The sequence below is a fragment of the Sapajus apella genome, unplaced genomic scaffold (genome assembly GCF_009761245.1).
Source record: "Sapajus apella isolate SASKATOON/1434 unplaced genomic scaffold, GSC_monkey_1.0 scaffold2, whole genome shotgun sequence".
NCBI classification, from domain to species: Eukaryota; Metazoa; Chordata; class Mammalia; order Primates; family Cebidae; genus Sapajus; species Sapajus apella.
In genome coordinates this window covers 52976382-52993900 of record NW_022436942.1, presented here as the reverse complement: position 1 = coordinate 52993900, position 17519 = coordinate 52976382, and the positions used below count along the sequence as shown (strand labels likewise).

Genomic DNA, 17519 nt, shown 5'->3' with positions numbered 1-17519 from the left:
TTTTTAAAAATCTTCTTGTCCCATCAGTTACCAAGAATACTGGTGAAATTCTTCTATCATTGTGAATTTGTCTCTTTCTCCTTATAGTTTTGACAACTTCTGCTTTACATATTTAGTGGCCATAGTAAGTATGTATAAGTTTAAAATTGTCACATCTTTCTGGTGTATTTAACCTTTATCATTATTAATTTCTCTCTTCATTTTAAATAGGGGTTTTTTTTGCCTTAAAATCTACCTTTATTATATTTTCATTTAAAGCAATCCATTCTCTGAGAAAATTTTGTTTTAACAGAAAAGATCACATTTTAGTTTTGTATCAGCGTACTTTTGCTATCAGAGGTAAATTTTAAGACAAATAATTTTTACTTTTCATTTTAGCCAATTTGTTCACAAATAAAATTTCTTTCGTAAGATTCATCCCTCACAAACCTTTCATAATTTGCTCAGACCTTCTACAACTTGCTCAGTCCTTTAGTTTAGTCTTACATTTCTCTTTTTTATATTGAAACAATCATTTTACTTTAGGACAAAAATTTACTTCTCTTTTTTTCTATCATTTCAACCACCTAATTTTTTTTATGCAAAAATTACTGTCATTCTCTTTTCTTACCAAAAATACATTCTCATAGTTTTTTGCATCTGTTTTTTATTTGTTCCTTTCTCTCTTGTTTTTATGTTTTTCCAAATTCATATTTTGAAAACTTTCAATAACCTGTGAATGAGACAAATTCCTTTTAAAATAAAAACGTGTATTTTTAAATTTTTATTTATTTAAAGGTGGGGTTTCACCATGATGGCCAGGCTGGTCTTGCACTCCTGACCTCAGGTGATTACCACCTCAGCTTCCCAAAGTGCTAGGATTACAGGCGTGAGCCACCGTGCCTGGCCAAAAACATGTTTTTTTAAACAATTTTTTCATCAAAAACAAATTTTATTTTTTTCTTGTACACGTTGCTTGCAGAATTCTATGTATTAACTAGAATTTTAAGTCTTAGTAATCTTAATTTTTAGTTAACTCTTAGTAATCTTAACTTTTAGTGAAAACCTAGGAAGTAAGCAATTTTGAGCTGTTAGATACCAACATTTTATAGATACACATTTTATAATTTTTAAAGATGTATTTTTTCATAGAATTTTCATGTGGAGCCAAACATATTTATTAATCCCCAAATATTTTTTCTTCCTATAAAGCTTTAGAGGCCAAGAGTAAACCTAAACTTACATTTAACTTACTTGGATTACTACTACAATAAATTTAGTCACATGAATTTTCTGGTTTCCCAGTGCATAGAAAAGTTATGTTTACACTGTACAGTAGTCTGTTAAGTTTACCATATAATTATATATTAAGATGTAGATACTTTAATTAGTACTTTATTGCTAAAATATGCTATTGATCACCTGAGCCTTGAGTGAGTCGTCTATTAGTGGGTGGAGGGGTCTGGACTTTCTGCTTATGGCTACTGTTTAGAGTAGTGGTTGCTGACGGTTGGGATGGCTGTAGCAATTTCTTAAAATGAGGCAGTGAAGTTTGCCACATCAGTTGACTCACGAAAAATTTCTCTGGAGCATGAGATTCTATTTAATGGCATTTTACCCACAGTAAAATAAAAATTGCATGCCAGTTTTATGATGCAGTTCATTAATTCCTTGGCAAAGGTATATTTTTGGCAGGATAATTTTGTGGTGGCTGCTACAGATAGCTCACTCTGTGTTTACAAAGGTTGAATCTTAGTGCATGTTTAACCTAAGAGTAAGGAATATAGTGTTCTTCAGGGGCTTCCCCCCCCCCATTAAAATATAATTTCAAAGGAAACCAAAGCAACTGCAATTATAGTTTAAAAGTTGTATTAAGTAATACATAGATATCACACTAATTTATCAGAGATGTTATAATTCAAGCAAGACAGTAATTTAATGGCTGATTTGCATAGGGCAAATATATTTTTTTGTTATAAGAAGTGATTTGTAAAGACCCATGACTAAGGAAGATTCTATCAGGAAAAAAAATATGTGTATAATGGGGACTAGAGAAAGAGTAATGAAGTTAAAGGAGACAAAACTATTGTAATTAAAATTTTTGTTCTTAGTTAAAAGAACACTTTAAAACATCATTTTTTTTTTTTTTTTTTTTTTTTTACTTCTAGATGAAATAAACAGTGATTTTCATAATACTGGGTCAGTGCTTTTGGAGATAGGTGAGATGATTTAGTTTTCTGTTCTTACTGCAGTGTATAACACATAGAAGTTGATCAGTATTTATGTGTTGACTAACTTCTCATCAGAATCTGCAGGCTGGTTGCAGCTTGCCTTGTGTCAAATAAAAGACCCTTCAAAGTGTTAATCATAGACATAGTTATGTGCTGAAGGTCACCTTTTGAAGACCTTGATTCTCTCCAGGCAGCTACCAAGTTCCAATGGGTTTTAACCTGATTAGGGAATATGAATTTTGTACCAGAATATACACTTGAAGCTTACTGCAGTAGCTTCAGGAAACATGACTCTGGTTTGTAAATTTAAGACTACCTAAATGAGAGTTAGGGGATCCAAGATGGCCGAGTAGGAGCAGCTCTGGATTGCAGCTCCCAGTGAGTGCGTGGAGGGTAAGTGGTTGCTGCATTTCCAGACAGATTTTTATTGCCCACAGACCAGGAGATTCCCAGATGGAGGAGTGTCACAGGTCTCCAGCGCGGCTGTCCGCTCAAAAAACTCACACGGGTCCAGGCCCCGTTTCAGCTGGTGACTTGAACACCTGGGAGACAGAGTTGCCTGTTCAACTGATAAAAAGGGGACTGAAATAGGGAGCCAGGCCAGGAGATTCCCGGGTGAAAAAGTGCCATTAGTCTCCAGCGCGGCTGTTTCAGCTGGCACAGCGAGTCTCCACACAAAATCTCACACAAATCTGGGTGCCTTTTCAACAGGCGACTGGAATGCCTGGGAGACAGAGTCACCCATTCAGCTGATGAAAAGGGGACTGAAACAGGAAGTCAGGCCAGGAGATTCCTGGGTGGAAAAGCACCTCCAGCACAGCCGGCGCAGCGGGTCTCCGCACAAAATCTCACAAATCTGGCAACTGGAACGCCTGGGAGACAGAGTCGCCCATTCAACTGAAAAAAAGGGGACTGAAACAGGGAGCCAGGCCAAGAGATTCCCAGGCGAAAAAGTGCCACGAGCCCCCAGTATGGCTGTTTCCGCCGGCATAGCAGGTCTCTGCACAAGAATTCACACAAATCTGGACACTGTTTGAACTGGTAACTGGAATGCTTGGGAGACAGAGTTGCCTGTTCAGCTGAATAAAAAAAAGGGGGTCTGAGGCAGGGAGCCAGGTGATCAGGCACGGCCGGTCCCATCCCCACAAACACCAGCAATCTGAAACGCTCTGGATTGAGAGTTTCACAGCAAGGACAGCTGAATCCAGGGGCAGTCCAGCTCTGTGGAGGAGAGGTGTCCACCATTACTGAGGCAGACCACCACTACTGAGGTAGTCCACCATTGCTAAGGCAGTCTGCCATTGCTGAGGCAGTTCTAACTATACCCCTATAAACAGGACTGCATGGAAGTTCACATGGCAGCTGGGTGGAGCCCACAGCAGATCAGCAACGCCTCTGCTGGCAGAGTGTGACTAGCCTGTCTCCTCGCGGGGCAGGGCATCCCTGAAAAAAGGCGGCAGCACGACAGAAACTTATAAATAAAGCCCTACCTTCCTGGGACAGAGCACCTGGGGAAAAAAGGCTGTTATGAGTTCTGCTGCAGCAGACTCACAGCTTATTAGCACTTGAGCTCCTGTAAAGGACAGACTGTCTCCTCAAGTAGCTCCCCGACCCCCGTATATCCAAAGAGTCAACTCATAAAGGAGAGCTCAGACTGACATCTGGCAGGTGTCCTCTGGGACAAAGATAGCAGAAGAAGAAACTGGCAGCAACCCTCACTGTTTTGCAGCCACTGCAGGTGAGCCCCAGGCAAGCAGGGTCTGGAGTGGACCTCTAGCAGTCCTACAGCAGAGGGGCCTTGACTGTTAGAAGAAAAACTAAGAAACAGAAAGAAATAACTTCATCATCAACAAACAGGATGTCCACTCAGAGACCCCATCTGAAAGTCACTCACTACAAAGACCACAGGTAAATAAATCCACAAAGATGAAAGCAAACCAGCGCAAAAAGAATGAAAACACCCAAAACCAGAATGCCTCTCTTCCTGCAAGGGATCACAGCTCCTCATCAGCAAGGGAACAACGCTGGATGGAGAAGGAGTCTGATGAATTAACAGAAACAGGCTTCAGAAGGTGGATAATAAACTTATCTGAGCTAAAAGAACATGTTCTATCCCAATGCAAAGAAACTAAGAACCTTGAAAAAAGGTTTGATGAAATGCTAACAAGAATAAACAGCTTAGAGAGGAACATAAATGAATTGATTGAACTGAAAAATGCAACATGAGAACTTCGCAAAGCATACACAAATTTCAATAGCCAAATTGACCAAGCAGAAGAAAGGATATCAGAGATCGAAGATGAACTCAGTGAAATAAAACGAGAAGGCAAGATTAGAGAAGAAAGAGTAAAAAGAAACAAAAAAAGCCTCCAAGAAATATGGGATTATGTGAAAAGACCTAATGTACGTTTGATAGGTATACCTGAATGTGATGGAGTGAATGAATCCAAGCTGGAACACACTCTTCAGAATATCCAGGAAAATTACCCCAACTTAGCAAGGCAGGCCAATATTCAAGTCCAGGAAATACAGAGAACATCACAAATATGTCCCTCAAGAAGAGCAACCTCAACGCACATAATAGTCAGATTCACCAGGGTTGAAATGAAGGAGAAAATGCTAAGGGCAGCCAGAGAGAAAGGTCGGATTACCCACAAAGGGAAGCCCATCAGACTCACAGTGGATCTCTCAGCAGCCTACAAGCCAGAAGAGAGTGGGGGCCGGTATTCAGCATCCTTAAAGAAAAGAACTTTCTATCTAGGATTTCATATCCAGCTAAACTAAGTTTCGTAAGTGAAGGAGCAGTAAAATCCTTTATGAACAAGCAATTAATTACTCAGAGGTTTCATCACCACCAGGCCTGCTTTATGAGAGCTCCTGAAAGAAGCACTAAACAGAAAGGAACAACCAGTACCAGCTGCTCCAAAAACGCACCAAATGGGAGTGTATCGACATAATGAAGAAACTGCATCAACTAACAGGCAAAACAACCAGCTAGGATCAAAATGGCAGGATCAAATTCACACATAACAATATTAACCCTAAATGTAAATGGGCTAAATGCCCCAATCAAAAGACATAGTCAGCAAACTGACGCAAGAACAGAAAATCAAACACTGCATGTTCTCATTCATAGGCGGATGTTGAACAATGAGAACACATGGACACAGGGAGGGGAGCATCACACATTGGGGTCTGTAGGGGGGAAACTAGGGGAGTGACGGGGGAGTTGGGAGGGATAAAATGGGGAGAAATGTCACATATAGGTGATGGGGAAGAAGGCAGCAAACCACATTGCCATGTATATGCATATGCAACAATTTTGCATGTTCTTCACATGTGCCCCAAAACCTAAAACGCAATAAAATATGTATTAGAATAAATAAAGAAATAAAACAATATAGCGATAAGTCATCTGAGAGGAAGTCTGTAGGAATGCAAAGACGTAGGAAGGACATTCAAACCAGTGTTCCTACACAAAGAGATATCTATGCAAGATGTCAAAAGTGAACTGGAGTTGGATGCATGCCCAGGTAAATGAAAGTAGAAAGGAGAATATTTTAAACATAAAGAATTGCATGGGCAAGGGTTAGGAGCCAGCATGAGAAATAAAAATTGATCAGCGTTGCTGGAAGAGAGTATGAAGGGTTAGAGAGATAATCAGATGATGAATGACGTAACTTTGTGATATTCTTAAGAATTATTAAAAAAAATTATAATCTCATTATGAAGGAAGAGTGGAAGGCCAACAGATGAGCCACTGGAAAGCTTATGAAGTGGCTAGAACCAGGCAGAGTGATAGTAACTGGACACTTTTGGTAGAAGGCATGGAGAGGTGAAGGAGGAAAAGGAACATGGCAGTGACAGGCCAAGTGTGGAAAGGTGGAGTGATGGTGGGAGGTGGAGTGGAATCTAGGAAGGTGAAAGGAAAAAGGACATGAGGAAAAAAAAAACTCCCTAAAAGGGAAGAGTCTATGGTTCTAGTGGAACTAGGTGAATACTTGAAGATGTGATTTTGATGGTCACAGAAGCTGAATGGAGGTGAAAATTTTTCAAGGCGCAATTCAGCTTTATATTTGCATTTTGTTTTATGAACAATTAAAATCTGAAAATTGGGCTTTGTAATAAAAATAAGGAGGGGCTGGGCACAGTGGCTCACGCCTATAATGCCAGCACTTTGAGAGGCCAAGGTGAGTGGATTGCCTGAGGTCAGGATTTCGAGACCAGCCTGGCCAGCATGGTGAAACCCCATCTCCACTAAAAATAAAAAAATTAGCCGGGCATAGTGGTAGGTACCTGTAATCCTGGTTACTCAGGAAGTTGAGGCAGCATAATCTCTTGAATCCTGGAGGTGGAGGTTGCAGTGAGCTGAGATGGCAGCATTGCACTCCAACCTGGGTAACAGAGTGAGACTCCTTCTCAAAAAAAAAAAAAAAAAAAAAAAAAGAATAATAAAAGTGATAAAAGTATCACTAAAGGAAGCTTATGTTTACTGATTGCAAACTATGTTTATTTCTCTGTGCAGGTATAATTTGACCTGAGATTCTACCTTAGCAAGAAAGGAGTGGGAGATACTCTTGGACAGAAAACTAAAATAATAAGAAAGCCAAAACTTATTTTTACATGGTTGTCAGCACATTTACCGATATGGACACTTTTCCCAATAATTTGCCTCCTGGTGGAGACAGTGGATTGACAGATTCTCAGTCGGAGTTCCAGAAAATGTTAATTGATGAAAGGTTACGATGTGAGCATCATAAAGCTAATTATCAGACTCTGAAAGCCGAACATACAAGGTAAAATACTTAAATCTAGAAGTGGGAGTTTTGGTTTAAAAACATTATTGGAATTATCGTGGCTGAATGTTTCCTATAGAATATAGTATAATTTTCTTATTTTGCAATGTATACGTTTAAAACTTTTTTAATATAGTAAAATTTTCACTTAAAAGTTATTTTGTTGCAAACTAAATATGGTATCGAGTGGATTATAAATTTATAAGTCTTATTCTGAAAGTGGCCAGTCGTGTTAAATTAAATGTATCCAGACGGCTAAATGTGCTCCCCATTTCCCACCAAGGTAAAATTGCATCCCAAAGCTACAGTGTTAATAATTAAATGAAACTCTGTAAAGAAAAGATATTTGTAGGTTTAAAGGAATTTGTGATATTGGTCTTGTTTTTCTGTAGTGTTGATTGACTTTACATAAAGTCATGCAGTTAGAAAGAAAGGATTTACTCAAAATTGAATTCTATTTTTAAAAATCAGGTTGCAGAATGAATATGTAAAGTCACAAAATGAACTCAAGCACCTGTTAAATGAAAAGCAAATTCACCAGGAAAAACTTCAGCTGCTGCTTCAAGAACTAAGAGAAGAGTTAGTAGAGAAAACTAAAGACTTAGAAGAAATGAAACTGCAGGTGAGAAAATACATTTGAGTTAGTTTGAAAGTAGTCAGATACATAATGGAAGTAAATAGTTTTGGTGAATTTGGTAATTTCTGTCTATATCCTTAATGATTACTTTGCTGTATCTCCAAGTGGTACAGTTTAATCTTCCTTCAAATATTTTAGAATGTTAGCTACCACATAAGGTAGCCATGAAACTGTTATTTTATGTAAGTTGTTAATATATTACTATTCTGATATGAATAATATTTTACTATTAAGAACAAGGGAAGAAGTGAGTTTGCATTGATAAAAATTAGAATTAACTAATTTTTTAAAAGAAATATTTACTAATGTTTATATATGCATTATAACTGAAAGTAAGCTAAAAAAGACTTAGCTGTTATTAAGGAGCTTCTTAAAAGAGACTGTAAAAACAGTATGTGCATATAATCTATGTGTACATTGTAAAGCAAATGGGTTTGTAAAGCAAAAGATAGCTGGCAAAAGTACTGAAGTGCTGTAGTACTTCAGAGCCAACTATCTTTTGCTTTACAAACAGGCTAGAGTTTAGTGGCACGATCTCAGCTCACTGCAGCCTCTGCCTCCTGGGTTCAAGGGATTCTCTTGTCTCAGCCTCCTGAATAACTGGAACTAGAGGTGTGTGTCACCACGCCCAGCTAATTTTTGTATTTTTAGTAGAGTCGGGGTTTCACCTTGTTGAGCAGGATGATCTCGATCTCTTGACCTCCACACCTGCCCGCCTTGGCCTCCCAAAGTGCTGGGATTATAGGCGTGAGCCACCATGCCTGGCCGAAGTACAGCTTCTTTAGATAATTTTCACACTATTCAGCAAAACCAGACTGTAACTCCAGTTAAATTTCCTATAAATTTCAAATTAGTAGGTTCTCACAAATGGTATTTTTCTGTAATTATGTAAGTTCTGAAGAGCACCAGCTATTTATTTCTGCCTAACAATCTGCTTGGCATAAATGGTAAGGTATTGTTAATATTAGAGTCAGAAGTTCATAGAGTAAGAAAGCATCTTTCAAGTCACGTAGTCTGGCATATCACCCAACTCTTAGATATCCTTTGACAGAAGCCTTGTAAGTTTGTCATTCAATAACTTCTTGAAATCTACCATTGCTGGGAACACCTCTAAGCCTGGCTTGGAGACTCCACTATGCTCACTGTTTCACTCCTAGGTATATTTGGGACATTTAACCTCCGAAGTGTAAATTGAAGAGGGAAATGTAATTTAAGCCTATAGAATCAGTGCATTAATTTGTTTTGCAAAAATTGAGAATCTGTTGTATGAATGGAATCTGTGAATGCTGAACCCAAGAGATTCTTCAGGTATTGCAAATTTAATTATTCTATTTCGTGAGAGTGACATCTAAACGTGATTATTTGTACCAAGCACATCCAGAAAGTAAGTAAAGCACATCCAGAAGGCTGGAGTAGCTATAATAATACCTGATATAAAAGAATTCCAGACAGAGAGTATCACTAAAGATAAAAAATGATGTTTTATAATGAAAAAAAGGTCAATTCTTCCAGAAGATGATACCTTCAAAAACTATGTCTCTATGTCTAGTTTTCTCATGTGGTAAAAGGGGTAAAAGAATCTGCTTAAGGGCTGTGAGGTGTAGTGAGATAACATCTACATTTTTACTACCATAAGGGCACATAGTAAATATTCACAAATGATGACATGTTTATTTGAATTCAGGCTCCATGAGGGCAGGGACTTTTTTTAAGTGTGTCTTCAGTGTTTAGGATAATGCCTAGCAAACACCTATTTGTTGGATAAATGACATGAAAATTGGAAATAAATGAATGGAGTGGAATTGTTGTTCATATATTGCACTTTCTATGTCAAACGTACCTAGAGCCTCAGCATCTTAGAGCTGGTAATCTTCTAGTTTTTCTTTGAATCTGTTATGGGTTGAGTCGTATTCCCAGCCAGGATATGTTGAAGTCCTAACTCCTACTATCTCAGAATGTGACCTTATTTGGATGTAGGGTCATTACAGATGTACTTAGTTAAGTTGATGAGGTCATATTGGAGTATGATGGGCCTTTAACTCAATATTACTGGTGTCCTTAAAGAGGAGAAGAGAGATGGTGACAAATGGGGCTGAGGGGAACACTATGTGATGGTGGAGGCAGAGATTGAAGTGCTCCAGAAACTAGAAAGAGGCAAGGCAAGATTCTTCCCTACAGATTTTAGAGGGAGCAAGGGCTGCCAACACCTTGATTTCAGATTAATAGCCTCCAAAACTGTGAAAGAACAAACTTCTGTTATTTAAAGCCATGTAGTTTCTGGTATTTTACTATGGCAACCTAGGAAACTAATATACTCTCCAAAGCAGAATCATTTTTAGAATGTCTTTCAGACAGGACTCTCTTCATTCTCTGCTTCAGTGCTTTCAGTGCTAGAGAACCTAGTGAACTTTTAAAGTGATCCAATTGTATTTATGGATTAAAGTATGTTAAACATTTCTCTCTCATATTAAAATGAAGTCATCCACCCTGTGGCCTCCATGTTGGTAACTTTGGATGCTCCTCCATGTGAAAACCTCCCATATGTTTGCTCACAAATATAATTTATCTGATAAGGCCTCTGTTTTTTAAGATAAATGTATCTAGTTTCTATGTGATATTTATTTGGCAAAAATAAGCTAAAGAAACATTTACACATGTAAACATATTTTAAAACAATTTAGCTATTTGTTTAATGGATGCTTGCAATTTGTGCAAATTGTAAGTTTAGAAAAGTTACAATAAGTAAATTCAACTAAGATCAAGAAATATTTCAATGAAGGTTTATGAAAGATGATTATTTAAAAAATATACATGCATTATCTAGTCTGCCTACAAAAATGCCTTTTCTGAGATTTAATGTCATCTATTTGGCTTTTATAGGAAAAGGGGAGGTACTCATTTAAAGAACATTTCTACATCAGTAGTGAATGGGAATGATAATAGTGCCTAGCTCATAGGTTGACTGTAAGGATGAAGTGAGACGATGCATAGAAAGTGTTAGTTCAGGCCAAGCATGGTGGCTCCCACCTTGAGCACTTTGGGAGGCAGAGGCAGGAGGATCACTTTAGGCTAGGAGTTTGAGACCAGCCTTGGTAACATAGTGAGACTCTGTCTCTAAAAAATAAAATAAAATAAATTAGGCTGACATAGTGGCATGCACCTGTAGTCCCAGCTAGTAAAGAGGCTGAGACAGGAAACTTGTTTAAGCTTAGGAGTTTGAGGCTTCAGGGAGCCATGATTACACCACCACACTTTACCCTGGGCAACAATGAGAGACCCTGACTCTTTAAAAAAAAAAAAAAAAAAGTATGAGTATGATGCTTTGATCTAGTAAGTGGTCAGTATATGTAGTTGTTATTGTGTTACCATGTACCATTTTAGCAAAACCTTTTTAAATATGGGGGATCATTTGATATATTCTAATAAAACTAAGTGAAAATTACCAATGATTAATATGCTCTTTTTGTGCTAATGAAAACTATATAACCCAGTATACAGTTTCCCATTTTGTTTTGGCTGCTGGGAAGCTCAGATCAAAACACAATACTCAGTTTCAGTCATTAATTAAGAATTTTTGGCACAGCAATAGTTGCCTTCTTAAAGTATTCTTTGTAAAAGACTGGTTTATTTTAGATTGTTAAATGGCAAGTGCTGCAATGTTAAAGATTTGTTTTTATAGATTTTAAAACAGGTAATGACACTAGACTGTTGTATGATAAAGCATTCTTACAAGTTTCTTTGGAGACAAGTAGTGGCAATATTCCTTTATAAGTCTAAGACTGCTGGGTGCAATGGCTCGTGCCTGTAATCCTAGAACTTTGGAAGGCCTAGGTGTGTGGATCACCTGAGGTCAGGAGTTTTGCATCTGACCAGCCTGGCCAACATGGTGAAACCCTGTCTCTATTAAAAATATACATGCAGGGGGTGGTGGCGCATGCCTGCTGTTTCAGCTACTGGGTAGGGTGAGGCACAAGAATTGCTTGAACCTGGAGGCAGGGATTGCAGTGATAGACGAGATCATGCCACTGCACTCCAGCCTGGGGGCTGAGGTGGGAGAATTGCTTGAACCTGGGAGGTGGAGGTTGCAGTGAGCAGAGATCACGCCACTGCACTCCAGCCTAGGCGGTAGAGTGAGACTCCATCTCAAAAAAAAATAAAAATAGAGATCCTTTGTCAGAGATCTCAGATCAGAAGACCCTTAAACTGTTGTATGCTGTTAGGTGGCACAGACCAATGGTGAGGTGCACACCATTAAAGGATTTAAAGCACTGTTTCCAAGAGGCATCTATGGTGTAACTGAACATGTAGTATTGGGAGCCTCTTGGGTATTGTGCAGCCGCATTACTCTACAGGGTAGTGGGCACAGGTTATCTTTGTTCTTTGTAATGTATTGTGTCTGGTTTTTTGGCTGCTGTTCTCTTTATTGCTGGTTTTAAGCAATTTTATTGTCATACTTTGTAGTTTTCTTTGTATCTATAGTGCTTGGGGTTTGTTGAGTTCTGTAGGTCTCTGGTTTTACAGTCTTTATCAAACTTGGAAAATTTTTGGAGATTACTTCTAAAAATATTTTCTACCTCCTCTTTTACCTCCTTTGGAGACTCTTAATTATATTCTAATATTAGACCACTAAAGTTCTCCCATAGCTTGCTGATGTTTATTAATTTATTTTTTGTATTTTTGCCTCTGGGCTTCCTTTTGGTTACTTTCTGTTGCCATGTTTTCAGATTCATTGATTTTGTCTTCTGCGGTATCTAACCTGCTGTCAATTCCAGGCAGTGTAATTTTCATCTCGTAAATTGTAGTTTTCATTTCTGGAAGTTCAATTTTGATCTTTTTGTATCATCCTTATCTTTACCTAACATGTTCGGTCTTTTCTTTAGTCTTTTGAACATACGGAATTTAGTTACAATTACTATACGATAAAGTTTTAATGACATCTATGTCATTTCTGGGCCTATTTTAAGCTTATTCCTCCAGACAGACAGACACAGACACACACACACACACACTCTCTCTCTCTCTCTCTCTCTCTCTCTCTCTCTCTCCCTCTCTCCCCCCCTCCCTCCCCCCCTCCCTCTCCCTCCCCCCCCATGCTTCTTTGTATGCCTAGTAAATTTTTATTGGATGTTAGATACTGTGAACTTTATTTTCAAAATGCTGGACTTTTTTTTTTTTTTTTTTTTTGAGATGGAGTTTCGCTCTTGTTGCCCAGGCTGGAGTGTAGTGGAGCGATCTCGGACCACTGCAATCCCCACCTTCCAATATTTTTGTATTTTGGTAAATGTTGTTGAGCTTTATTTTTGGACACAGTTAAATTACTTGGAAACAGTTTTATCTTTTTGGGTCTTGCTTTTAGGATTTAAATAGGAGCAGACTAGTATTTAGTGTAGTGATAATTATTTCCCACCACTGAGGCGAGACTCTTCTGAGTATTGTAACAATTTCTTTATGAAATGGAGGATTTTAATCTGATTTTTGGGAACAGAAACTATTCTTAGCTTTGTGAGCTCTGTGTATTCATCCTTCTCATCTTTTCAGGTGTTTCTTTGACTAGCCATAGGGAGTTTCCTTGGACACATGTGCTAATCAATACTCTACTGAATGAGCCAAGAGTCTTTGTAGGTTTTCTTTTTCCTTTTTTTTTTGGCAGTCTTACTCTGTTGCCAGGCTGGAGTGCAGTGGTGCGATCTCGGCTCACCGTAATCTCTGCCTCCCAGGTTCAAGCGATCCTTCTGCCTCAGCCTGGGATTACAGGCATGTGCCACCACACCTAGCTAATGTTTGTATTTTTATTAGAGATGGGGTTCACCATCTTGGTCAGGATGGTCTTGATCTCCTGACCTTGTGATCAGCCTGCCATGGCCTCCCAAAGTGCCGGGATTACAGGTATGAGCCACCGCACCCAGCCTTTTGTAGATTTTCTTAGTTCTTTTTCTCTGTCCTCTTTTCTCTGCTACCCTGTCTTAGGATTCTAACCACTCTAGTGTCCCTGGATGCTAAGTTTTATCTCCTCAACTCAGGGAGTGCATCATGACTGTGTGGGTATCCTTTCCTGTGCCAGGTCCTGAAAACTCTCAAAGCTCATCTTCTATGTTTTGTGCCTCTCAGAGATCTGTCTTTTCTTTCTTATGTCCAGTGTCTTGCAAACTGTTTAATTTTTGTCTATTCTTTTGTTTATTTCAGGCAGGAGACTGAATCTGGACACTTAATCTATCGTGGCTGAAAGTAGAAGGCTTTTTACTTTCAGTTAACTTTCAGTTTTGGAAATCTCAAACATGTAACACATCCCCATGTACCTGTCATCCAGCATCAATAATTATTCTCTCTGAGCCAGGCTTGTTTTATCTACTACTTTCTGCCGCCCACCCCTACTTTTTTCCTCAATGTCTCTGGATTGTTTTTATATTATTTCAACAAATAATTGAGTGTATATCTCTATAACAAACCAGTGCAGCCTCTCTTAGAAACATAACCATAATACCTTTACTATATTTAAAATACTTATTCCTTAATACCTTTTACTATTCCATCTTTGTTCAGATTTTCTTAATTTTCCCATGATTTTGCTTCCTTAGTTTTGAAGTTAGATCATTTGAAACAGGAACCAAATAAGCTTTACCTATTAATCTCTTCCTTTGAATTGTTACCTCATCTTAGTTTGGACTCTTGATACTGTCACCCAGAATTGATACCATAAACCAGATTATGACATGAGCTTTCTATCTCATTTCTTTGGCTTCATTCACTAAAGCTTTTGATTCATCTTGCTTCTTTGTGAAATATAGATATCATAGTGTCACTCTTAAGCTTAAAAACCTTCAATAAATAAGGTATAGAAAAATATATGCACAATATCCTTTTTGTGTGAAAATCAAAGCTGATATATATGCTTGTGTATCTATAGATTGTTTTAGAAGGGTACATAAGTTACTAACAATGATTGCTTTAATAGAAAGAAATTGAATTACTGAAGTGAGAAGACTTTTTAATCTTTTGTTTTGTTTGAACTGTTTTATTTATGTAATTATATATATTAATTTTAAACAAAATAAATTTTCAAATTAAATACTGTTGAATACTGAATAAATAATAAGAGTCTAAACTGGTATTCAGGAACTTTTCACTCTGGCTGCGACCTGTTTTCCTTTTGTTCCCAGCCAGGGTGTAACCCTCCAAGGTAGCATTTAGAAATGTTACAGTGTTTAGAGATTTCTACCAGTGTGAACGTAGGGACCCACAATTTTAAATTTTCTGTAGTACTTAATGTGGTCCCATGCAAAATGGCTTTAACTCACCTTTGAGAATCCCTTTTCTCTCATACAGCCTCTGACACCCAGGTAAATTAAAATGTTAATTGGCTTGAGTTTGGGTTCTATGTAAGTTTTAGTTTTCCCATTCCTTTGATGCATCATTCTTTCTATTCTAAATGTGTTTTCTCTTTTTTACCTGTCTAGTAAGCCTGTATTGCCTACTTTTACAGTTTTTTGTGTATATGAGTTATTTTTAATACCAGAGTTTGAAATTTTTATGGGGAGATATATGCATCATGTGAGTTTTTGTGATCTTTATAAAGTTATTTGAACACCTTGTATGCCTCAGTGTAGCTACATTGTGGGATTGTTGTAGGAATTAATTAATGCATGTAAGGTGCTTAAAACAGGATGGTATGTAGGTTACAGTGCATTGTATAATGCTTTATAGTAAGCTGTCATTCAGTAAAATGTAATATTATGAATATAATATTTGGACTATTATAGAACATTATGATTTTTATAGAAATTAATATGAATACAAACTTTCAGATTTTTTTTTTCATTCATTCATGAAATAGTAATTGAGTGGTTCCTATGTGCCAGACATTGGTGGTAGATATTGGGCATACAGTGGTGAATAAAGACTGTGTCTTCCCATATGGGACTTACATAAATATTTTTTTATTCATTAAATTATGAGTTCTATAAGAGAGTGTGACAAAGAGAAGCCTAAATTAGGTTCAGTGTGAGAGTAAAAATGAGCCTTTTCTAACGGAAAATAAGTCTGAAAGGTTCTCTTTGGCATAACAAATTGTTACACCTTTATTTTGCCTGCTTGGTAAAATAACTGGACCATCAGCCATTGTTTACAGCATGATAGCCTTAGCTGCCAACATGGTTATTCCCAACAATAGCAGTGATAATCTGTAACTGTCTTCACTTCATGTTAATGTAATTTTTGACATCTCTGAGAGCCTGAAATTGAGATTCTTAAAGTGTTATTTCAAATGATGACTCTATTTGTATAGTGATCACTGTAAAAATAACTATATTGTGAAAACTTTCATGAATTCCATTGTCATAATTAGAAGAGAGGCTTTGAAACATGGAGAATTATTGATTTTAATATGATTTTATATTTGGAATTGTTTGCATTTCTCTACATACTAGATATTAACTCCACAAAAATTGGAATTGCTAAGAGCCCAAATACAACAAGAATTAGAAACTCCAATGAGAGAACGTTTTCGGACTCTGGATGAAGTAAGTAACTTATGTTGTTTACTATGCATTTATCCTCTTGGGATCAAAGTCTTGATGAAAAGCATCATTTCCCTAACCCAAAACCCTGCAGTAGTTCCCCTTTTAACTCAGTCATTACAGTGGCTTCTAAGGCTTCACAGGATTGGACTCCTATTACTTCTCTGATCTCTTTTCCTTTTTTCACATTGGCTTACTGATATTTCTTTGGCACTCCAGAACTGGTGCATTTCTTTTTTGCTTTTATTTTTTATTTTTTAAATAATTTTTTAAAAAATATTTTGAGACAGAGCCTGGCTCTATTGCCCAGCCTGGAGTGCAGTGGCGCAATCTTGGCTCACTGCAACCTCTGCCTCCCGAGTTCAAGCGATTCTCCTGCCTCAGCCTCCTGAGTAGCTGGGATTGCAGGTGCACCACCATGCTTGGCTAATTTTTGTACTTTTAGGAGAAATGGGGTTTCACGATGTTAGCCAGACTGATTTCAAACTCCTGACCTCAAGTAATCTGCCTGCCTTGGCCTCCCAAAGTGGTGGGATTGCAGGCGTGAGCCACCGCCTCCAGCCGAATTGGTGCATCTCTTTTGCCTTGAGTACTCTCCCTCCAGATATGTCGCGGCTAACCATCTCTTCTAAGACTTTGCTAAAATTTCACTTTCTCAATGGGGACTACTTTGACTGCTCCCAATCTACCTATTTAATATTGCAACCTGCCTTTCCCATTATTGCTTAGACCTTTAGATCCCCCTTATCTTGCTCTATTTTTAATTTTTTTATGATACATACCTTCTATGCTATATCATTTACTTATTTATTGTGTTTATTTTCTGTTTTACCACCTCTAGAATGGAAGTTGCATGAGAGGAGGAACCTTTACCTGTTTTGTTAATTGTTATATTCCAAATTCCTAGAACAGATTTTGGTATACAGTAGGTGCTCAATTAATATTTGTTGAATGAGAGAATGAGTGTCGTGCCACTTCATAAAAATAAAAATCTGTTACAGTTTTACTTCAGGCTGAGACTAATCTCCTTTAGTGAAGTGTTGATGTAACGTGACTGAATGCTTAATAAAGGGGACAGGATAAGACTGCAGATAATAAGTATATTAGGCCAGGCACGGTGGCTCACGCCTGTAATCCCAGCAGTTTGGGAGGCTGAGGTGGGCAGATCACAAGGTCACGAGACCGAGACCATCCTAGCCAACATGGTGAAACCCCATCTCTACTAAAAATACAAAAAAATTAGCCAGTGTGGTGGTGCGTGCCTGTAGTCTCAGCTACTCGGGAGGCTGAGGCAGGAGAATTGCTTGAAACTGAAAAGTGGAAGTTGCAGTGAGCCGGGATTGCGCCACAGCACTCCAGCCTG

At 37.9% G+C, this 17519-nt stretch overlaps 1 protein-coding gene across 4 annotated transcripts in view; it reads left to right on the top strand.

Annotated features, from left to right (window-relative positions):
• The first annotated feature begins 6647 nt into the window (after positions 1–6647).
• The window catches only part of CEP83 (centrosomal protein 83), a 111157-nt gene continuing 100285 nt past the window's right edge, over positions 6648–17519 (top strand). For 3 of the 4 annotated variants that reach the window (XM_032298004.1, XM_032298022.1, XM_032298012.1), the window contains exons 1-3: positions 6736–7006; positions 7478–7628; positions 16067–16159. In XM_032298004.1, coding sequence (XP_032153895.1) covers positions 6834–7006; positions 7478–7628; positions 16067–16159 — 417 coding nt within the window. In that variant the 5' untranslated portion in view covers positions 6736–6833. Of the gene's footprint in view, positions 7007–7477; positions 7629–16066; positions 16160–17519 lie in introns of all 4 variants that reach the window. The other variant, XM_032297994.1, reaches the window with a different exon arrangement.